We start from the raw sequence: 24,803 nt of genomic DNA, 5'->3' as shown, positions 1-24,803 counted from the left end.
ATACAAAATCTAATATTTATTGAGCATTTACCTTCTATGAGACCTATGCTAAGCACTATCAATGTAACATTATTTAGTATAATATTTTAGTTAATTAATTACCTATAACATGGAAAATAAGGATTTACACAGAACATTTCAGGAAGCTGAACTGTAACCTGATCCTAGCATCATATAAGCAGAAACCAGCACTAGCCGTTGCCCTATTTAACAGATAATAACAAAAGGTGATAAAGATGATACGAAGTGCTAATTACATTGTTTTAATTGGGTTAGGAAAAGGAAAGGTTATCTTTTGAATAAAAGCTAGATGTAAAAAATGGTGGATCTGCTTAGTGATTGGGGTTTTATAGCTAAAACTTTAAAGCTGCTATGGGAAAAAAGTTCTTGCAGAAAAATAAACAGCACAAATTCTTCATCTCCAAATTATTTCATTCCCACTGAAATAAATGTTCAATAGTATTTTTCATAACCTGACATTTATTAGGGATGCAATTATCCTATCACAGCGGATCTAACTTTGGATTTTTATAAAGCTCTATTTTAAAATTCGGTCCTCCTCTTGCTCTCCTCTGATGAACTCTTAAGGTCTTCGCTGGTAAGACCCTGTTTCCCTCATAGCTTCAAATGCAGCTCAGCAAAGAGCCACACAGGAGCTCTAGGAATGAATGAGGTATTGATAAAGTAGGGGAAAAAAATTCCATTAAATCTAAAGTGTTTTAATGGTTTACTGCTAAAACTATAAACCGAGGGACTGAAGTGTCATTAATATTTAAGCACCCCTGAAATAATCCTAGTTGCTACCATGGCAGAATGCATCAACGTGACTGGTGTTTGGGATGTGCAGCCTCAAATGCTCTTAGCTTTCTTAATGGTGATTTTGTGTGACTCCCTATCAGGTGAATAAAACTGCAATTTAAGAGCTTCTGGCTCCTGCAACCAAGATGCACCCAAAGGAACCCTCCATCGGGAAAAAAAAAAATGAACTAAATATTCTTCAAAGCTCTTCAGAGCTTGCTGCCTAAGAGAGACGGCTGAGATCAGCTGTCATGCAACGTAGAGACTATAGTATACTGCCTTGCAAAAGACCGAAGCTATGTGATTATCTGAGATGGAAAAATTCCTAAGGAGAAACAAAGTTCCACTAAGTAATCTCTGTGCCTTCGAAGATGGAAAACCTCTTACAGCCAAAGCACTATCACTTCCTAGGTATGAAGCTAATGAACTCACTGCAAATCAAAGTACAATATTCTAGGAAGCTCAGTCTAGCAGGTAGCTGGGGGAAAAAAAATTATATAATGAAAGCTACTCTGAAAAACTAGCTCTTAAAAGCCATTCGCAGTATGTAAAACAGGGTTTTAGTTTGTACCGGAGTTAGCCAAACTAGAAAGTCTGAGAGCAGAGTCTCCAAGACTGTCCTCACTTTGACATCACCTTCAAGTTCAAGGGGTTCCCCAACCCACTCTAAACTTTGATAATTTGCTAAAAGGACTCACAGAACTCACAGAGAGCTATTGAACTCAGTTGTAACTTATTATGGAAAATGACACAGAGAATCAGCCAAAGGAAGAGACACATAGGACAGAGCGTAGGAGGGTTCCAAATGCCGTTCCTACTGTCCTCAGGACGTGCTATGCTCCTTGTATTGGTGTGTGACAATATGCACAGAGTATTATCGACCAGAGAAGCTCACCCCACGCTCAGTGTCCAGTTTCATCTGGGCCTCATTACCGAGGCTTGCTTACTTAATTGCCCACGTGGTTGAATTCAGTCTCCAGCCCCACTCCTCCAAAGGCTGGGCTGATACTACAGGGCCCAAGGGGCCCATCTTGTCTAATAAGCTATTTTTATCACCTGGGAACTTCCAAGGGTTTAGAGGTCACCTCCTAGGAGCTGGGTACAAAGGCCAGATTTCTCTTTGGGAAAGGCCAAATTCTTTTACTACATCGAAGAAGGGTAGGATCTAAAAAAGAATACTATCTTATAAAGATAACAGAGATAATACCGCTGAGGCTCTTCTTAAAACTAACTGTAACCCATAAGTCCATGTTATCTTGAAGAAGGTAAGCCATTATAACATTTATTTTTATGCTCATTCTCCAGCAGGCTAGCCCTGGCTAAATGTCATGGCAGCTGGGCATGTTTTCAGATGACAGGTTCTTCTCAGCCAATACCAGATTTACCTCTTTCTATAAAATCTAGCTTCCATCAATTTTCAAATCTGCTAAACTCTCCTTTGCCCCTTCTATCCACATGTTATGGATTGAATTGTGTCTCCCCCCAACCCTGCCTCCAAATCATATGTTTAAGTCCTAACGCATGGCACTTTAGAAAGTATATTTGGACACAGGATTTTTAAAGAGGTAATTAAGTTAAAATGAAGTCATTAATTAGGGTGGGCCCTAATCCAATGTGATTTATAAGAGGGGGCAATCGGGACGCAGATGCAGAGAGGGAATACCACGTGAAGACACAGGGAGAAAACAGACATCTGCAAGCCAAGGAGAGAGGACTCAGAAGAAACCAACCCTGCTGACGCCTTCGTCTCGAACTTCCAGCCTCCGGAATTGTGAGAACATAAACTTCTATTGTTTAAGCCACTCGGTCTGTGGTACTTTGTTACGGCAGCGCTAGCAGACTCTCCCATCACTAATTCATGTCTTTCTCTGCTCTTTCACTTACAGGGACCTGTCATCTAGTACTTCTGGTTCTTGTTTCTCATGCCTCCGATCAAACCTCACATCTACTGTCAGGTTAATATTCCTCAAGAAGCCCGGAAATCGGGGTGCTTCCCCAGTCAAATACCTTCCAAAGACGTCTTGCTAAATGAAGCCCGACCTCTTAGCCAAACAACTAATGAATGACCCTGCCGACACTTTCAACTTGATCCTGCACTGATCTCTCTGAATCAAACCACTGATCTTAACTAATTTGTCACCCACTAACTGCAGAGCAGGATTTTTCTTCTGAATAACTTCCCTTTCCATCAATACGCTTCTTCAAGCCTCATCTAAAATATCTTCTTTTTTTTAATTACTTCATAGATCGCTCTAGTCCAAACTGATCTCCTTTAATTTACCTCAAATTTTAGTTATTTGTATAGCTATTATCTTACGATGAGGAAGAATACCCAGGGTGCCAAGTCAAAGATTCTCATAGTATAGAGACAAAAAGGTTAAAAAAAAAAAAAATGTTGCTTTATCATCAGGGGAAAGATAAAACCATAAAAATACATGTGTAGAGTACCTTTGAAAATCAAGTCTACATCCAATTCTATACCTGAATTCTTAAGATGGCACATGAAACACTTTAAGTGAGATTCGTGCTCCATGCGTAGGTCTCTCTCTGCTGCCCCTGAAGAGATAACTCACTAATGAAGACTGGAGCTTTTTGTCTGTTGAAACACACCTCAAACCTTCTTTAAAAAATATGAAACAAAACGTTTTTTTCGATCAATATTAAAATAACACCCATATCTATTACCGCAAAAATTGCACTATAGCAGAAAGCAACAACGTTCTACCTTAGGGTTTAATCATTTTATCAAATGCTTATAAACGCGCACAAGGAAGGAGGTCAGAACCCAATGCAATCTCTCAACAAAATCTGTCACAACACCTTACTTTGCTTTGCTAATTTACATATGTGCTACTCACAGAGGTTACACAATAGAACTATTTATACACTCAGGAAAATTCTGAATGATGTCTTCTTACCTAATGTGAGAACTGGCAGCAAAAGGAAAGTCCAAGGCTATGGGTCATGGACACTCTGGTCCATCAATTACGGCACATTCATTTAAACACTTCAAGGATTAATAGAGGTGGCAATTTAACAACCCCTTCATAATCAAGGGTAAGGTAAAGTCTGCGATTTAAATGCTTTCAAGGCACATGTGAAGAAATGAACACGACAAAGGAGGATACCCCAATTTGGACATGCCCATTATTTTATTATATAAAAGTGAACGGCTTCTACGTTTCTATTAACAGAGGTAGCAATTTAACATCCCCTTCCTAAACAAGGGTATCTGATCTTATATATTTTTCCAAATGAAAATTCTATTACTATTGCTTTCAATTTCCCCTTAGTTCATAAAATCGAGTTGTAACAAGCTTTGGACAAATACCTTTCCCTGCATTTGAATCCTACTATGGCAGGGAACATGGATCCATCTCAATCACGAAAACATACTTCCAAGTATTCCAAAGGGCTGCATAACAAACTCTCTTCTTCCGAGAAGAGTAAATAATTATTACTATATAAAAACTTACTTGAACTTTGCTTCCACCTCTTCAGCAGCTTTCTGATATTGTTCAGTGGTGACTTTGTAGAACTCTGAGCTCTGTGGATAAAGATAGCAGAGTTTTCACTTTCCCAGAGGACAAAACGTGTACAAGATGTACGACAGAAAATACATAAGATCTTGTCTCACCCCCTCAAGCAGTAGAAGATTTCTAGCATACATGGTATGGGTATTTATAAAAACACATGTACAGGTATCCACTTAAATAAGAGTACAGTTGTTGGCATACAAGTTGTAATTACAGGGTAAACTTTCATCATTATTTGATCCTTTTGAGAAAATTCCTAACGTTTCTGAAGGATTATTTAGATCCCCCTTATTTGGAAATCTACCACTATACGATCAAAGGTTGCTGGAAATCGAATAATGAAATTCACATGTATCACATGTGCCTACTGTTCTCGTGTTCTACCTAGGATGCTAAAGGATCACTTCCTTTTACACTGTATTTTTACCTTCGAGATGGATTCCTTATGGAGTAGAAGGTATTCAGTCACCTCTGCATGACCACAGAAGTATCAACATTTATAAGAAATTAATAAGTAAGAACAAGGGAGTGGATTTTTGTAATTTTTACACAAAAAAACATTTCCACTATTACAGAATGTACACATAAGCAACATAAATCAAGTCGTAATAGCAAAATAATGCCTTTCCTAGTGCAGCAAAATTAAAAATAATCCATTCTGGCTGGCCACTTTGAAACCTCTTACTGCAAGGGGCGGCCTCAATGACCCCATGAGCCTTCAAACTCAATGAAATATCCTGCCAAATGCACCACAGCACAAAAAACAAAAACACAATACAGTGGTCTATTGTGCACCTTCATTCTCTAATCACTCAGGTTTCATATGCGTGACTTGGGGTAGTTTATTTTTTCATAAATCATTGTTGGTCGGTGAGAAAATGAAAATGAAATCCTCTTCACACCAGTGACCTCTTTGCATTTAACAATCTGGGTTGTCCAATGACAGTCACATCCAGGTTTGTTGGATGTAGATAAAATCAATAGGTATGTGATTAGACAGCCGACTCAGGGTGGCTGGAGCAATGGACAGGTCACCATTTGAGATGATGAATGGCTCTCTATCAACCTAGAGTCCCCTACGATGCTAACATTTACTATAATCTTATTTGGGCTGCGATTTATCTTTCTTGCACCTGATCAATAAAGATGAACAGAACAGTTGTAAGGATCGATTGTAATTTTTTATCATTTTCAAGTACAAAAGTGCATTTCTGACATGAAGACAATATTCTTAGCGTACTGCTTCTGCATTTTTGAAAACTGCACTTTGAGCGATCAGCTGCACTAGTCAAATACCGAGAAGTTTCAATTCTTCAGTAGGTCTTGAGCTATCAAAAAGCCATTTGTCTCCTCAGCTATTTTAACGTTAGGCTGTGTCACACCTTCCTATCAGTTTAACTTTAAAATTTTTCCTTTCCTTTAAAATACACACCAGCCGGGCATGACATACTCTTTCGCAATGTTTGGTTTAAGGTTTTCTTTGAACCCTTCTAACAAAGAGGGCAGTAAAAAGGCACTTACTAATCTACCACTAACACTAATGAGAAACTCCCCACATTATTATGATGAACTGTCAAGTGAGCATTATGTTCCTGAATTATCTATTAAAATGCTGGCAAAGCAGTAATGTCTTGATTAATACTTTCAATTATTTTAAGCATTGCAACTGTCACGTCCGGAAAGAGCCAGCACTAGGTTGAAGGGTCTGGTTTCTGGTTCTGTTCTGTGACCTTGAGCAGGTCCTCCATCCTCCCCCCGCTCTCCTTCCAGTGTTCCTAACCCGTAAAATATGGGATGATGATACTAGACATGCTTAGATCTGCCAAAGCTGTCGCAGAAATCAAATAAAATAGGCAAGAGAGCTGTGAGACCTGTTAAACGTTTTTGCAGAGTAAGATCAACATCCAAATGGAACAATTTTAAAGGAACGAACTAATTTAGGCAATTGCATTCTGGGTACAAACTCAAAATGATCAGAAGCAAATATTAAGCTTTTTAACAAGAATGATTCACAAAGGCAAGGGTTCTGCTGTCATATAAATTAGTGAGCTCCCTCTGCTGTGTAATGCCAAAGGCAGGTGACAACGTGACTGATTTTGTCAAACTTTTGCCTGGGATGTTAAACACACACACACACAAAAACCTGTACCTATGTTGCAAACTTAGCATATAATTTCTCGAATTAAAGTTTTAGGCTTAATTTACGTTCCATGTGTCCACCTCGGTGGCCAGTTGCCCACATTGCATAAACCTTTCTAACAAAGCAAAGTCCTCAGGAGGCAACACCATGTAACTGAGGGAATAATCGCAAATACGTCCAAGATCTGCATGCATAGAGACAAAGTTTAATTCATTCGAATATTTACTTATTCATTCAACAAAATGAAGTTCTTATTACGCCAGCGAAGTTCATCTTGGGGAATTAATCCTCAAGAAGCTTCCCATCTAATACAAAAGAAAAAAAAATAGGTATAACGGAAGGGCACAAATGCTAAATTAAAAGTTGTGGACAGTGTTACTGGAATTCAGAAAGTGTAGAGATCTCTTTTGGTCTCATAAAATACTTTCAAAAATGAACAACCATTAAGAAAAAATGGAAAAAAAATGGATTTTGTTGAATGAATAAGTAAATACTTAATGGATTAAATTCTGTCTACAAAAACACATTCAATATGCTTGCCAGGAGAATGGATAAATACTAAGTATTCATACAGTGGGAATCTTTACAGTAGTGAAAGAGAATGAATTAGACATACATAAGGGGCAATAAAAAGTTGCAGATATGATCTGGAGCAGTGCAATTTATGTTGAATTTGGAAAAGTGCAAAATAATGAAATACGATTAGCAAACAGCAAACTCCACTGAATATCTCCAAGTGGTGACAGTTTGGTGGTGGTGGCAGGGGACAAAAGAAGACGAAGGCCACTGGAAGGAATTCACTATAGTGTTCTATTTCTTAAAATGAGGTGTTCTGAAAATGAGATGCTCACATTTATGTATGGCCATATTTATATACATAAGTATATATAATCTACATATAATTTCAGAATGAGGTGTTCTGAAAATGAGATTTATTACCCTGGTTGTAAATATTTTGTGATATATACAAAAACTGTATTCCTCCCCCACCCCCCAAAAGAAGCTAATTAAAAACAGCAAATGATTGAGTGTGGCTAGAACATGAAAGCATGTGTGGAGGGTACATGCTGAATTGGCTAAGTCGAGATGTTGTACATATTCTTGAATGCTAAGCTCTTGCAGAATGTCCACACGTTACTAAATAAAAGTATTCTTTTTTCAATTTTGTATTGTAAAATAAATTTAGATTTGTGAAATGATTTTAGATTTATAGAAAAAAGACAAAAATAGTAGGGGGTTCCTATATACCCTACACCCTCTTTCCCTTCATGTCAACATCTTAGATAATCATAGTGCAATGACCAAAACTAACAAGTTAACAATGCTACAATACTAGTAACCAGCAGTAACTAAATTACAGACATTTGATTTCTTCAGTTTTTCCACTAATGTCCTTTGTCTATTCAGGGATTGGATCCCGGATCCCACATTACATTTCGTCATCCTGGCTCCTCTAATCTGGATAAGCTCAGTCTTTGCTTGTCTTTTATGACCTTGACACTCCTAGAGAACTCTGGTCAGATATTCTGTAGAGTGACTTGAGATGTGGGCTTGTCTGATGTTTCCTCATGATTAGATTGACGTTATCTGCCATTATTGGGTCGTAAACCATACAAGCGACGTGCCGTCCACCAAACTGGACTCCAAACTGCCCCCAACTCTGGCTTCACACACTGTCCACCAACACCGCGGTGTTCCCACAGTGACCAGGCACTCACAGTTAGTAGAAATGCCACACTTTTTGGAAAGGTGGCTTTGGTTATTGGCGTTTATTAATTATAAACTAGTTACTTTACTTTCATCATTATAACTAAGTTTGCTCTTATTTAATCAACCCTACAGTTTGTAGTAGTACACATTTACATCAGCTGTACTTTTGTCTGATCGTTTTCTAATGGCCAGATTTAAGACCTGCGTGGTCTGCACTTCAAATAAGTAACATCCACACTCCTATTCCCTAAAAAGACAGAGATTATATATACTTATGTATATAAATATAGCCATACATAAAACGATGAGATATATACCCTTCCAGACTTTGTTGATAGGCTACTGTGTAGGATGTGGAAGAAACAACCTTGTCAGATAATCTTAAAAAGAGAATAACAACAATAACAAACAGGTGGAGAAAGATGCCCGTGATATCTCACAGGCTGGACTTTCAATAAATGATCACGCTTTATGTATGGTCATATTGTTTCTAAACCTGTAAGGTCCTTTAAAACATACAATTTAAAAATATCTTCATTCATATTCATTCTGCATAGGTTCTTACAGCAGCAACATCAGGTAAGATACTTGACATGATTCGTCTAGTTAGGTAGTATGGATTTGTGGCAGGGTAAATGTTATTTAAATCAAATATTAAAAGTTTAATTTATTATTTTCTTCCTTTAAAACATAGATTTTTGTTTTAAGCGTAAGACAAGTTTTCCGCCAAGATTTTCTTTGAAAAGGTAGATCTTGTAAATTCAAAGTTGAATGATAATATCTTTTAGACAGTTTAGCACTATCAAAAATCTAATAAAGGCTTGTCTTTTTCTTTGTCAAAGACAGTAAAACAGGAGTTGCTATGAGGTGAACTGTCTCCAAAATAACAACATAATTCTAGATCTGGGAGATGTGTCTGTCACCATTGGAAATAATAGTCATTTCCATTTTCTATATTAAAATAGGTTCCAATCTAAGGCACTAGGGACCATTTACTAAAAACACAGGCAACGAACTGAGTTGGAGAGACTGAATGCTCCATTGTACACAATTTAAAACATGCACACGCTGTCCACAGCCCTCCGTCTGCATTCACGTGAGTGAGTCTTAGTGGAACGTGTGGTGGTGAAGAGCATGCACTTGGGAGCCAGACTGCCAAACGATGGCTTCATCCTTGTGGAATGGGACATGTCACTTCGCCCCGACATCTAGAACCGGAGAGAGTAACAATGCTGACCCCACGGGATTCTTTGGAGTATTAAGTATGATAATTCATGTAAGGCTCTTGGAATACTACCTGGGGAGATATATAGTGAGCATTGCTAGAATGTTACTAAAAACTATTTAAACAGTAAAAAGAAGTACATACTGTTCAGTAATTTTTTAAAAAGCCATTTTAATGAAAATTTAAATCTTTAAAACACAAAAATCTTTGCTGCCATTAAACCAATCATCATGGAATTTTGCTTACACTGTTCATCTGTCCTATTTTTCTGTTTCTTAGGATAAATGGGAACTGTGAAAACAATAGCTGGGCAGTGCTGGGAATGTTAATGGCTATGAAAAAAATACACACACACACACACACACATATATAGTGACGCTACTAGCTATATAAAAATCAAACCAATAATTTTTGACCTTATCACCAACGAAATCCAATTAACTAAATTGAATAGCAAAAGCAATTTAATGCTAGGACTTGCCAGGGGTCTTAATTCTTACTATGCATTGTAAATCTCCAAGATAAGAAACACTGTCCATCATGATTCTCAAACTGATTTGCTCATGGAACCTTTTAATTATGGGGTATCTTGAGGGAACTGAATCTCCCTTAAATGGTCCACGAGAAACACAGGAGTAAAGAAAATTCTAACCACGATTTCAATCCTGCACCTCCTAACATGCAACTTTTCCTTCCTCAGAGCAACATTTTCTTATGAGTTATCTTTAAAACGTTCAAAAGATAAGGAAAGAGTAGAAATTGGCAATATGGAAAAATGATTCCAGAACTGATGATGACTAATGGCATCACTTTTTATGAATTGCTAATAAAAAAGAGTAGGATAGTTATCTTGAAGTGTTTAAATCTGTTTAAGAAAATTGTTGCTGTGCAGAGCCCTGTGGTGGATTTTAAAACTGGCCATAATTCTTTCTTCTTTTCTGTATTCATGCCCCTTGGTGACATGACCTTGCTGCTTCTCTCATGAAAAGGTAGTCTTTCCACACCCTTCAGTCTGAGCTGTGCTTGTGAGTTGCTCTGGCCCACAAAATAGACAGAAGTGATGATGTGCCAGTTCCAAACGTCAGCGTCTTTTGGAACCCTGCCTGGGTGCCATGTCAGTAAGCCCAGGCTGGAGAGGGAGAGACTGACTCTGAGTCATCCTGGCTGAGATCATCCGAGACCACCCAAACCTCAGCCAACGCAGCAAGAGAGAGCCTAGCCGAGATCTTAAGTTAGCAGCCCAAGGTGGTGACCTGCAGAAGCATGAGGTAAATAAATGTTGGTTGCTTTCAGCCAGTAAGGTTGGGGTAGTTTGTTAGACAGTAAAAGCGAACTGATTCATACCCTTTCTCTATGTTCTCATAGCACCATGAACTTTTATCAAAGCATTTACCACACTGTACTGACAATATGATATGTGTGGTCTCCCCAACTAGCCCCTAAGATCCCTAAAAGCAAGGATCTCATCCCATTCGTCATCATATTTAGAGCACTTGGCAAAATATATGACATACAAAACTTACTGAAATAATGTTAGAGTGACACCATTAATTCTAAATTGCATTCCAACTTTTGCTTTTATTTAAAACAGGATGGGACAGAGACGAGTTTAAAGTAAATGAAATAATATAAGGAGAAAGTAGAATACTGCATTTATTATATGTCTCCTACGAAGTGACAAACACTTCGGTCTACTCTGCCACATAAAAAGGAAATGGATATCGCTTAAGATTGTGTTCGATTGCAGTAATAGTACAATAACAGTTTAAGCCACAAATAGGAGCTTAAACGAGGATAGGGTTTCTTTTTCTCACATAAGAAGTCGGGATGTTAGAAACCCAGAGCTGATGCAGGTGCCAGGGATATCATCAAATAAATAGGTCCTTTCTTGTATTTCTTCTCAACCGCCCTTAGCACTTGGCTTTCATCCTCATGGTCTCAAGAGAGCTACTGCATCTCCATTTATCCTGCCCATGCTCTAAGGAAGGAAGAGGGGGAAGGTAAATAAGGGAAGAGAAGCCTCTCCAGAGATTTCCACTCACATCTCTTTGGCCAGAATTCTATATCACGCACCACCCTGGCTGCAAGAGAGGCTGGGAAATGCGGTACTTTTGCTTTCTCGCTTCTAGAGTAAAGAAAGAGAAAGAGTTTGGAATTGGTGTTTATTGAGCCAATTTATCACACCTGCCACAGAGAGTCGTAGTGACGGCACAAAATCATGCACAAAACAGCGTGGCTGCCTTTAGATGTAAGTATTCTTTCCAATCTCCCTTAAACTTCTAATTTAGGGTATGGGGGGATTTACCCATCTAATATTCTGATACCCAAAACCAAAGTTTTTCGACAGTGTAGGAAGGAAATGGGTATCAACAAGAATGGGCATCCTTCCCAATTTCTTTGGACTGGCAGTGGCCCAGGTTTCTGAATGTGTGATACACTGCCATTTTCCATTTTCAGAAAGTCTCCCTTTGAAAGCATATTTTAAAATGCACATGCACACACACATTATTGCTAGATTCGAAAAGGATCTGTTTTCATGTTCTAAATTAGATCAAAAGAAAACATGCACGACACACAGTATTCTTGCAATCTTTTCTCAGGTTCTGAATCTATTATAACTAATATGGTCACACCTGTAGCATACAAGAAAAGAAGAAATCAAAAAGGTCACAAGAAAAATTTGTTAACTAGCTCTTGTCAGTTCTTTTATAAAATGCTTCACATGGACATCATACGGAGGTACAATTTAAATTCTGGTAGCCTTACACTATTTCTCAGAGAATAACAACACCCGTAATTCACTGTCCATTCAAGGATGTGGCAACTCTGCTGATGTTCTAGCAAGAGCGAATGGGAGAAGGAACAAGTTTGACCTTGGATGTGAGGCAGACTGGCTGAAAGCGTGGCTCTCCTCTTTCTGATTGCCACTGATCTATAATTGCCGCTAACAACTGCAGGTCCCCATACTTCCTACAATCCACCCAAACACAAGTGTTACTCTAGCTGGCTAGCTCTTTCAGACAAATGTCTACTGTGTACAAACACCAACAAAAGTCTTCCTTTGGACAATTTCAATAAGAGAATTCCTGTTGCAAAAAAGTCTGTTTTGAATCCAACTACTTAATACTCTCTGTTATAACCCTCACCCAGGAACTATGTTATCATACATAACCAGCCAGATGCAGGTAAGTACATTTCCCCCAAGATGAGAGCTAAGCATTTGGGACCCAATTAAATGCTGCAGATGCAACACGGATACAATTTCAGGCACAGAAGCCCTGAAACAGTTATTTACTGAATGGCTTTAGGTGACCAAAGAGAGTTCAAGCTTCCCATCTTTTTATAGAATCAGACAAAATCAAGAGACTGACTTCACAATGTAACTAAATTTTTACTACATCCATATTAATAGCCATGGGATCTAAAAAAGCAAACAAACAAAAACAAACAAACAAAAAAACAACAACAAAAAACACTACTAATGGTCTAAATTTAATTGACCTAGTGGTTTCAGTATTTCTCCTGACAAACCTTGTATCAGAAAGCCTGCTGGCTAATTTGAGTTTACCTTCCCTGTACTCCTGTTATAGGTGAGCAGAAGAGCAGTGGAAAGAATTTGATAATTCTCAGTGAGAAAAGTGGCCCTTGAAGGGAGTAGTTGGCAGCTTAAAGAACCTTTCATTCCTGGCACTCCTTAAACCCACAGTCTCGACTCCACTGTCCCTGGACGCTCTCCTTTTATCTCTTTCCCCCCTCTCCACCCCCTGCCCAGAAGAATGCCGTCTACAAGACAGGAAAATCAAAGCTAGCATTTAACGAGCTTGCAGACTGCCGACAGTGGTTCAGAGTCGTGGTTTATCAGATTCAGTATTCCGTTTCCAAAAGGTATACCAAGGAATAGTTTGGGTTATTTAAACCGAGTCTCACTTTTTAACATCTAAAATGAGGACTTGATCTTTGAGGGTGATTGCATTGAGACAACGTAAGTTCAGTGCTTGGCAACAGAGCCTGGCTTTCTCCCTGTGGAAGTCAGAGGTTCTCGGTCGCAATACCGCTCCCGCCAACAACCCCTGGCTCCCCGGCCAATCCACCCTCAGAGCCTGGGTCTCCATTAATTATCTACACGACTACACACAAACCTGATCGTAGAGCAGATGGATTCAAACTGCATTTCTATTTTTCTAACATTGAGCGATGTTGTTTGTTTTGTGTAAGCAATAAACTCAAAAAGCCAGGTATTCATCCCGAGTATACCTAAATTTCTTGCAATAACTATTTGTGTACATCCATAAGTATATGTTAGTTTTTCCTCTGCTCTATTAGTTTTTAAACTGTGTCATCAGTGATTGATAATAAATTTTTCTTACCAATCAAAACTTCTGACTATAAAGTTCTAATAGTAAAGACAAATGGAGGATCTCCCTGGAAAAGACCATTGGTAGCTTATCCCGATATTTCTCCTTCCTTCTGAGATCACCCCAGTTTTAAACTAGATATATGGTCAATCGAACTAAAATTCCCGCTTTGCTCTAGTTAGGCTGAGCCGTGAGCAGAGTTGTTGTTTGGGGCTTCCAGGTCGCTGACCTCAAGGGAGCGTCAAGGGAGCTGACCTCAGCTGGCAGGGAATGTTTTTGGCTCTTTTTGTCTTTTTTCTTTTGGCCAGGCTGTAATGTAGATGCAATGGCCAGAGCTCCAGCAGCCATCCTGGAACATGAGTTGACCTTAAAGAGAGAAACCCCGTGCTAGAATGCAGGAGTGAAACAATAGGTGCCTGGGGCTCTGGTGACACGGAAACCTCCATGCCGGCCTGAACGCCAATCTCTAGACTTTTATTAAATAAGAAAAACAAACTTCTAATTTAAGCTATTCTATCTTTATGATAGTTAGAGTCAAATTAACCAGAACTAAACCTGTTAAGCCCTATACGTTAGCTTTTTTTGTACACCTCATGAAAAACTTTAATAAAGTCAAACGCAATGACACGTTAGGAGCAGCTTTTCCCGTTGCCGTGACGCTGTGCTTCTACTGGTCAGAAATCTGTTTCCTTCTGCCCCCTCTCCTTTTCCAGCTAAGAAAAAGAAGAATTTAATTTTTAAAGCCACGTTTAACTGTAGCATCAAATCTTACCATCTCTAAGAAGCCACATTTCATAAAAACCCCATTGTCTCCTGGGCGCCTTGATGAAATTAATAAACTGCTTTTGTAATTACCCTTTCATTCCATCTTTACTGTTTCTTTTATATATATAAACATACAGAGCTATTCAGAGCTGCTTCTGGCATTTCTAGTTTTTAATCCAGGCACTTTAGTAACTTCGCTAATTAGTCTCAAGATTTGTTTTCTTGATTTAGTTTTCTATTTAGAAGAGAAATCTTAGATTCACTAGCAGCCTCGCCACTATGCAGGTTATATTAGTTATACATTACTTATACTATGCCATGCCTCAGTTTCTTCATCTGGGCAATTTAAATACACTGCACCAAACAGGCATTTGGCATACTGTTTCCTTTTATTAGTTCTCTTCATTCATCAAATACTGAAGGTCTGTGCCAGACACTAGGCCATGAAGTTGCAATATAATAGTGAGCAAGTAAAATGCTTGGCCTTACTTTTATGGAGTTTATGGCATACCATAGGAGACAGACATAAATATTAAAATCACACAAATAAGTGTATAATTAATAATTACAGTGCCGTAAGATCACTATATTGATTTTTTTTCCCCTAAAAGGTGGTTCTAACCTATCTCTAAAGCCCTGTATTTCTCTGACGTACCTAACTGCCCTTCATATTCAGTTCTTAAGTTAGCTGTATTTTTATTTCCCTTTAATTTCCCTCGATTTTCTGTCAGCTATTTTGAGCTTTGTATCAGAGAACTCTCTACTTGTAAAACTTTATTCTAACCCCTTTAGAAATAAAGGAGATCTACTTGTAACGACGTGGACGGAAAGAGGTCCAAGTAGTACGAAAAACAAAGTTGTAAAATAATTTGAATAGTATATTTTATAAAATGGCACGTATACATGCATGCATACATACACCAAGAGATGCTCTGCAATATATAGCTGTGTACCCTTGGAAAGGGATGTGAGGGTGAGATACTTTTCCTTCTTATTTAATAGCCTTCTAGAACAATTTAAGTTTTTACAAGGGCTTGTGTCATTTTATAAGAAAACTAATTATACCTTAATTTCCAAAAGGCATTACGCCTAAATTCATATCGTGTGTAAAAAAAAAAAAAAAGACATCTAGATATTACTGGGAAAGTGACTCTTTGACCCTTTCCTGCCATGCTTATAATAGGATTTCCCATTTACTTTAAATATAATATATTCATTTTTCTCACTCCTATTCATTTCAATAGTAATGTCAATAAAAGTTCTTAAATCTTTCTAACGTGTGTAGCTCTTTTACCTGAGATAAAACAGTCTCACCTTTCCACATTCACCTTTAAGACTTCTGTATTACACACCTGAAAACTTTCTGCTCTTGGCACGGTTGTGCGTCTCACTATTTCCTCTATAGTGGTAAGACAAAGCAATTTCACAGTTATCGGAAGGGTTAGCATGAGAATGTACCATGATGTCTTGCAAGACCTGTATAGTAACTAAATTGCTGCATGCTACCAGCACAGGAACCTGTGTTTCCTTGAGGGCTGTGTAATGGGACATTCATTCTCAAGGTCATAAGTTTTACTTGGGAAGTGCCCGGTGAGGTGATGCCACATGCACATCTAACAGCACATCTACTGGATGGCAATCTACAGAAAGCGTCACATTTCCAACACATCTCAGGCTTGCATTCCATTTTACCCGAGCTGGTCTACCATTTCCTATGGAATGGAACTTTGTAAATCTAACAAACTTTCTTGTACTAGCTCGGCACATGTGCTGAAGTGCACGCGCATACACACACACACACCATGTTCTCTTGAAAACCAGAGGCTAGAAAGAAATCTGTAAACAATACCTTCATCCACAATTTTATAGTAATAATATGAAGGATTTACGACAGATGCTCCCTTCGATGACACTGGCTTGCCCACCTCACCTCCTTTTCCAGCCCTATGGCAGGCCAATCTAAAATCCATTCATTCAAAAGCAGTTACTCTTAAAGAGCTAACATGGGCCAGGCCCAGGGGCGGGCCCTAGGGATGGAAGAGTGAAGACATCGTTAAAGGTTAGTTGGGAAAATAATAGGAACTAACCCATTACAGTACAGAGGTTAACTGCCTTTAGTTTTGAGTCCTTTTAGCCTCCAGGAGCTCCACATTACCATGGGAATGCCACGGGAGGGAGTAAGTTTTGTCATCTAGCCTCGTGTTCCTCAAACTTGTAAGGTCCATCCTATTGACTTAAAATATAATTATATTAATCATAGAAATAATCACCAAAATCATAAAACAGAAAATGGAAATATTAAAGATTCTCACACAGAGGACCTGTGAGATCATTTCCTTGGAACCCAGGTAGAGAAACTCTAAACTAATCCATTTATTACCTTCTGGCTTATTATCAGTTAACTGCCTAACAGGGACCCAAAACCAAACAGGTGGGAGCGACACTAATGCTTCCCGAGGAAAAAGATAAGTGTGTACAGTAAAAATTAAATCCCTGGGAGGTCAAAGAAGTGTCAGGGAAGAAACAGGTCCTGACGGAAGAAGCTGGAGAGACCGAGACAAAGTCTGCCTTCTTCCCACTTCTTTCTGCCTAGCACCTGAATTTTTAAAATATAATTGAGCCCTATACCAATAGCTCATTTTGATGCAGAAAATCTACTTAAGAAAAACCTTCCTGAAAACTGAGCAAACCTTTGAACTCTTCCACAGACTTGATAAAGTTGATTTCTTTGCTTCTTGGCACCAGCTGAGCAGCAACCCCAAACTAAATCAAATCTATTTGTTCAGAGGTAATACCTTTCCAACGCTGCAGAAAATACGGGCCACAGACAGGCTCAGAATCCCAAATCGCACACATCTCTCTAAGTGAGTAAGATGATGAAAAAATTGTGACACCTCAGCAGAGTTATGAGCTATAAGCCTTAATGAGGGGTGCTCATTGACTTTGAGTTTCATTTCTAGAAATATCTGAAATAATTATGGGTGTATATAAAAATTTCACTAAAATTTTTTGCATCAGAGTTTACAATATTAAAAATGAAGAGCGACATAAATATTCAATCACAGAAGAGAGCTAAAATAAGTAATAGATCACCCATACTATGGAAAGACAGCAGTTGTTTAGGCTTTTTATCTCTCCTGAAGAGGGAAGAGGAGAAAAGAAATATTCAAGTTCCTTTACATTTTAGTCCTTGGTGAAGAGATTTAAGAATAAGGGCAGTTACAACACAGTTTCTAATAATATTCAAAACTGACCCGGCTCTTCTCAAAAACAAAAATATGACAAAACAATTTTCACAAGCTACAAATGAATCCATCCACAAGGCCAATACAGATCAGACAGTATGGATTAATTTTAAAAGAGGGGTAACATCGATTTTAAATTATAAAGGTTAAAATCCATCTTACTCCTGATGTCTCCGAAATTCTTCTGCTGTTTGTTAAATGGGTCAGTGTTCATTATTTGTTCACTCAAATATTTACTGACAACCTAAGAGCAAGGTACTAGCAGCTGAGGGGAATATTTTTTAGCCCATTTCCCGTCTGCCCCAAGAATACTCGCCAACGGCGCTTGCAGCTGCATTTACCGAGATAATTCTCGAATTACAGTCCCAAACTCACCCCCAAAGCACGCCTTGAAATGTCTCACTTTTATTATTTTCGCATTGCTCTGGTATACCAATAGTCTTTGGAAACAAATGACATCACTCCATGTACAGCATTCTGTTTTTAGGAGTGGTATTTCCATTTACAAAATATAATAACTCTCGATCGCTGAAAATGTCAAATGCTGGAAAACATAGCATTCCCATGCGTGATGTTAAATTAACGCTGGCAGCGAGTTGCATTTTTTTTTTTTTCTAAACAGGAAAAAGGGTTAAAAAGTAGTTATGCGATTCCAGCGCTTACAAGCCACAGGGGTGTAATATTCGTATGAAGGAGCATCTCGAAAAGAGCTCAGGTTCTGGGGATCGATTGCACCTTCACTCGTGTACACAAGTCTGTCGGAGCAGGAGCTGACACTGTTGGGAGGCAGAGGAGACGCAGATCCTGACGGCAAATACGGTTAGGAAGCAACCACTTATCTTAACAGATTTTTTTTTGGAAAAAACCAGCCAAGGAGAGAGTAAGGTTAGAAGCTAATGTCTTCATTTAACCTACCAGCAATGGTTTGCTCGATCAAGTTTACGCATTTGCTTGAGGTCCCATAGGTGGCAAGTACCAGAACTGAATGGCCCAGGTCTTAGACCCAAGTCCAGGGTTGTAAAACCTTATGTCTATAGTTTCTTCAACACAAAGCAATAGATACTCTATGCAGTATTTGACAAATTCATTGTTTTCTTTGTTAAATAAATATAATACCTCCATGGTCAGTCACATAAGAGCGAACTGCAATACCCCAGCAAAATAAGATCTGATGCAGATGAAACACTTATCTCAAGTTTTAATTTCCTTTCACCGATTTTGAGCCCAACTCAGATGTTAATAATAATTGTGACATGGTTCTCTCAAATGCTGGCAACGGGTACAGAGCTACTCAGGTGAATAGAAAAGTCAGTCTTAATTTAAGGGTTAAAAAATCTCAGATATAAAATGGAGAAAGATTTCAAAAGTGGCAAAGGGATTACCTATACATTTCAAAGACATGTTTATCTTTTTTGTATTTCAAAGGAAAGGCCTTTTCAAAGATCTGGCATAGAAATATGCATGTGAATGGAAGCACATTGAAAAGTCTTAGCTTTCAGGTATAATGGCTCTCCCTTCGAAAGCACTGTGCAGGATTCCAGCATCTCTAAGGCATACGGAGGCTGCCAAGTGCATCCAGAGCCCAGCAGTATTGGCCTCTGTCTAGCTTTTATCTGATGACTCATTAACATTTTCCTGCATTATGGCCCTAAATCCTAGTATTAGGCAAAAGTTTCACTCCTCTGCTGCAGAAATGTATTCGTTCGTGTGGTACTAAAACATGCCAGAATGTGTCTTGTAAGAAAAAAAAAGTGTGTGGGGGGGTGAGGTGGGTAAGGAGTAAGATGGGGAAGAAAAGATAATTATGGAAGACCCAGTAAGTAAATTTGATAGTCTTCTTCTAGAAATATTCATGAAAATCTGTCCCTAAAAACTGCTGGTGTTTGGTAGCCAATCTTTTCCACGTGACTTTTCTGAGAAGTTTCTTAGAAAGACCCACCGAAGGGGCGATGATAAAATGCACTTCATCAGACGGTCTTCGGTCTGGCATGGCGTCTCTCTCCTGGCTCCCACGTGGCTCTCCTTCCAAGGCCTCCCTCCCTCACTGCATCTTAACCACGCTGTGCCTTCTGCCTACTATAAGTCCTTCCAGACAAGGCCCGTGAGCAAGACTGTGGCCGTCCACAAGGGACAGAGAGTTGGATTCTGTTAGTTGCCACAAAGGCAGATCCTGGGGATTGAGAAAGTTGGAGTCTACACAAGCTTTAAAGCACAGCGGACTCACCCTGTAGAAAAGACGTTTTTGTGAAACCTCTGTGATATGAACACATCTCCAGGGAAAGAGACTGGATCTTTTGAAAAGGTCTTTATTAAGAAGACAAATGTGAAATGTAAATGTAATCTGGGGTAAGTAATGTGAATTAGGCTCTGAAATGATTCCTTTTCCTAGCACACATTCACAGAAATTACAGAGCAAAGAAAGTCTGCAATAACCAGGTCGGGTTGAAATCGAGGCTTATTGCTCAGTGTGACCCAAATGTAACCAGACTAAATTCATCAGCGGCTGGATGTAAATGGCCTTGTGCTGGGCTTAGTTTCAACAGGCGCTCCCTGCCTGGTGAAAGCCCTCTCTCCAACTAGAGGCCAAGTTATTAAGAAATTGTTTGTCATCTTAGATCGGATGGATCATTTGTTTCCCCGAATTCTTTTTCTCATCATTTACTCATTACATGCCTCCTCCTGATGGAAGTAGACATTTATTAGCTTCTGCATTTATTGCACTGGCAAACAGAAACATTCTGCTGCATTTCCTGGGGGTTCATTCATTTATCTATTGGATAAGAGACTGAAGTTTTATACAGGGCAGAAAAATTAAAATATCAGTCAGGTTGACAGCTGGGGAAATGAGGGTCTCTCTGCGACAAGCAGCTTTCTTGAGCTTGCGGTTTAGTGAGGAGCGGCAATGTTATTTCACCAAACTACCATCTCGTATATAACTGAAATTGTGGGCTATTAGCTGGTGAACGAAATTCCAAATCTGGTGCAGTATACCAAATACACATGGTACTGCTGTAAAGTATCTGAGATGCAAAGCTAATGGCTATTTTAAAAAGAAAATGTAACAAAATGCTTTTAAAGATTCATCGCTGTGAGGAGCTAGGGGGAGAACACTGTCTTATTAAACCAATGAAACTGGAGCTAGAAGCAGAGAATTTGACGTTGTAAGGGCCCTAACAGGTCATTAAATACTTTTGCAAAAATCTGCTTCGCAGCGTCCCTGACAGTGACACTCTCATTCCGCCTAAAACTCCGATAGTGACAAGAAGACTGGTGTACCCCACAAGGCGGCTTATTTTAGAGCTGAAGACTTCTGGTTGACAGGGTCGCTTCCCCAGAGTGGCCTGAATGCTTGTGACCAACCTCTCTGGGCCTCAGGGTCCTTGTTTTAAAAGTTAGGCTATCTTTCTGTTGAAAGGATCACAAAGGAAGAGAATGTCATTTAGAGGTTCAACTAACTCACCCTGGCCAAAAGACTGTTTGGTCCAGAGGGTCATGGGATACCTCACTGTCCCTCTGAAGCAGTGTCACTGCATAAGCAGAGCTGGCACTCTTGTCTACAATACTCTAGGCTGGGACGCAAATCATTCCAATCAGGATGCTGTAGCTCATTTAGAGTACAGATGTCTTCAAGTCTTTTTCAATTCTTTTTCCCTTTCTTCTTTGCCTTCACTTCCTTTGAACCAACTTTTGTTATACAAAAGGTGTTATATACCTTACGTTCTTGACACAAAGCAGAAACAATATTACTCAGTGGAAAGTTCTGTTGAAGCTGTCAGCCACTAACCCAACCCCTCCAGCAGCTGACCTATCTCAGCCCTTCCCTAATCTTAATTCTGATACCAACTATCTGGGGTTTAGTCCTCAGTTCTACAAAGCACGAACAGCCTAGTATCGTGCCAGTACTGGTTAAGCAAATGCAAATAAAAACTGATTTTCAGTCTTCTGCCCACTTCGATAGAGTTTGTACTTTAGAGAACTCCAGCCTTCTCGATATAATATTGCTTAAAATATTGCTCGAGTCCTAGTGAATCATTTTGGGAATAAGAAAGAGTATAAATGCAAGGAAGAATATTACCTTTGCAAATCAGTAATATATTTTTGCTAAGTGTTCATACAGACATTTTTTCTAAATAGCTTTTAAATCTAATCTGAGAGCACCCAGGTAGCTCCATTTTTCTGTGCATTGATATTTAGACTGCAACAGTGATCAGCTCACTTGTGACCCTGGAGCCTCGGTTTAGCATCCAGAAGATATCTTCGATATTAGGAAAGCATTAGTTACAGTCAGTGAACTCACGGAAGAGAGTGATGCAGCAATGTGCCTGATAACCTGACAAAAAGCACCCTTGACTGTTCAACCACGGCTTAGAAGCCAGTGGAACACAGCTGTATATCTTTCCAACAATTAATCTGTGTTCTCCCTCCCAGTATAGTTAATGTCAACAGAAAGAGGGTACTTAATTAATAAGAAAATTATACCTGAGCTGTAATGATATGGATGCTAGAGTTTCCCTTATTTGTGTTATGTTTTATGCAAGCAGCTTAGATAATAAGTAGTGTAGGTTCCTTAGGGGTGGGTCAAAGGTTAGCAACTCCTACAGGTTCTACTAAACAACAAAGGATGATAAATAAGATCTTTCAATTTAGTTTCATCACTTATTCTATCTAAATAAAAGTCTTTCTGAAGGCATCCTTATAGAGATAAATTCTTTCTAATGCTTTACCATATATATAAGGAACTACAAGAGAGGGATACAAAAATCTATACCACACAACCTCCACCCTAAACTCATGTAGAATCTTCCAGGGAGTTTAGATGTGTTAATGGTAATATCTAACAGCCATTGACACGCACCTATGTGCCAGGCACTATGCTATGTGCTTCACATGGATTATCTGATTTAGACCTTACAATAACGCCATCGCGTTGGTACTATTATCTCCACTTTTTAGAGGAGGAAACTGAGGCCCAAAGAAATTGAATAATTAACAGACCACTTGAACTTGTCCATGGTACCGCCAGGATTGAACACAAGCAGTCTGGCTCCAGAGATAATATTAACTCTACGACAGTGATTTCCAAATAGCTATATTTAAAAAATGCCTCGTGAAAAGAGGCCGCATGTGAACAGAACGATCAGAAAGTTTCATGTGGGGGGCAGCGGGGGTATTAGACACCAAGCAAAAGAGGAAAAAGCAAATCGCCCCAAAGCTGGAGACTCGGTATGCAGAAGAAAGGTACTAACAGTACCTTTCTTCAGTAGCTATCAGGCCTTTTATGTTTTGATAGGCTCAGCGAAATCAGGAAAGGGAACATGGAGGTAGTGAAAACAGATCTGTCAACCTTGCCGACAGACAAAACATTTTCAATCCATGGGTGTGTTCAGAGAGGAAGTTTTTACCTAATATCGAAACATATACGTGGATAATCCACATGGTGTTTAGCTTTGGGTAGGGGCACTTAGGCCAGAGAGGCGTCCTTCGCTCCTTTGTGTCTAATTCAGCCTCATCCCAACTCTCACCTCCAATGAGTCTGCCCAGTGTAGAGGCTGAGAATACGGGCTTGGCCCGCCAGGGTTCAAATCCTGACTCTACCACCTATTACCTCTGTGACCTTGAGCACTATTACTCTGCCTCATTCCCCTCACCTGTAAAAAGAAGCTAACAGTCCTGAACAGCAGAAAGGTTAAATGAAATGCTGCGTGCCACCTGCATGGCACAGTGTGAGCAAATGGGACGCTCACAATAAGTGTTCCAAATGGCGAGGTAGGATCGTTAATGCTGACCTGGATCGGGGCTCGGGGGCCTCGAGGAAAAGAGTGCAAGGTCACGGGGAGACTCGTGAGCACATTTTCATTTGATAAGGAATTAAAAAAAAAACAAAAAAACTTCGATATCCACCTACTGGATCCATAGTGCCTATTTACCAATTCTCTAAGAGCACAAGGACTAGAACCGTTCTTGAAATCAGAGTGCCTTTTGAACTCAACACAGAACCGATCTGCTAACAAAGCATAGACCAAAATAAGCACCGTCTGCCGGGCTTGGTCAGACTGACAGTGTACTCGAAAAGCAAACCTGGCACTTTGTGAAAAGATAGTGAAGAATACACTAGAGCAATAAATGGCATGGAAACAAGGCAAGAGATTTGGGCACCTGATGTTCAACAGTACCTACCAGAAGGCTCTTCCGCCTAGGCCTGGCTCATGCCTGGCTCACGCCTGGCGTCCGCGTCCCTTCCCAGATGGGACCGAATCCAAGGCCTCCCTATATAAAACAGCATCTCTAACTGATGCCAACCTCCGCCCCCCAACACATAGACACACACTGTCATTTTCTCTCCCCTTTTTATGTTATTTTTCTTCATAGGACTTATCACCACTTGACATAAAATATATTTGTTATTGACTGTCTTATGTTAACAGAGTGTTAACTCTATGAAAACAGGATTTTATTTTGTTTTGTTTTCCTCTCTGCTATGTCCCCAGAGCCTAAAATGGAGCCTGCCACATAGTTCACTCTAAACAAACATCAGAGGAATGAATGAGCCTCGTAAATAGCTCAGGGTGACAAAGAAAGCAAAGAAAATAAAAAGACATTCAAAAGTTCTAAATTATAGCAAGTGTGCTAAATTGCTTGTTTAAGAAAACTAATAAAAATATTGTCAGTTAAAGCAATAATTATTTTTCAAAAGTCCACAAACAAATCCAAGCAAATTAAAAGTATTTTAAATCACAGATGGGAAGAAATCGGAGGACAGTCACTCCTGAAATCGACAAACTGACTGAGGAACATACAAGGTAGGTTTATGACAATGTACACTTTAGAAATTTTAGTTCACTTCCTAACTCAAATCAGCAAACATTTCACCCTTTAAAAATGTCCACAGATAAAGAAAGTTCACTACCAGAAATCTGTTAAATAAGTCAATATCTCAATTCCTTAACATATCATGAACATATAATACTTTCTTACCATTACTGATTTGAGAATAAATGAACAATGAGAATTACAAAGCATAAAGAATAT

The 24,803-nt window shown here is 39.1% G+C and overlaps 1 protein-coding gene across 3 annotated transcripts in view; it reads right to left on the bottom strand.

Annotated features, from left to right (window-relative positions):
- Window positions 1-24,803, bottom strand: part of CHCHD3 (coiled-coil-helix-coiled-coil-helix domain containing 3) — a 276,934-nt gene that overhangs the window by 52,883 nt on the left and 199,248 nt on the right. For 2 of the 3 annotated variants that reach the window (XM_011359541.2, XM_011359542.2), the window contains exon 6: window positions 4,275-4,345. In XM_011359541.2, the coding sequence (XP_011357843.1) occupies window positions 4,275-4,345 (71 nt within the window). Of the gene's footprint in view, window positions 1-4,274; window positions 4,346-13,923; window positions 14,131-24,803 lie in introns of those variants that run through there. The other variant, XM_023530310.1, reaches the window with a different exon arrangement.

This window comes from Pteropus vampyrus, unplaced genomic scaffold (assembly GCF_000151845.1).
Source record: "Pteropus vampyrus isolate Shadow unplaced genomic scaffold, Pvam_2.0 Scaffold48, whole genome shotgun sequence".
NCBI classification, from domain to species: domain Eukaryota; kingdom Metazoa; phylum Chordata; class Mammalia; order Chiroptera; family Pteropodidae; genus Pteropus; species Pteropus vampyrus.
This window is presented reverse-complemented; position numbering and strand designations above follow the sequence as displayed.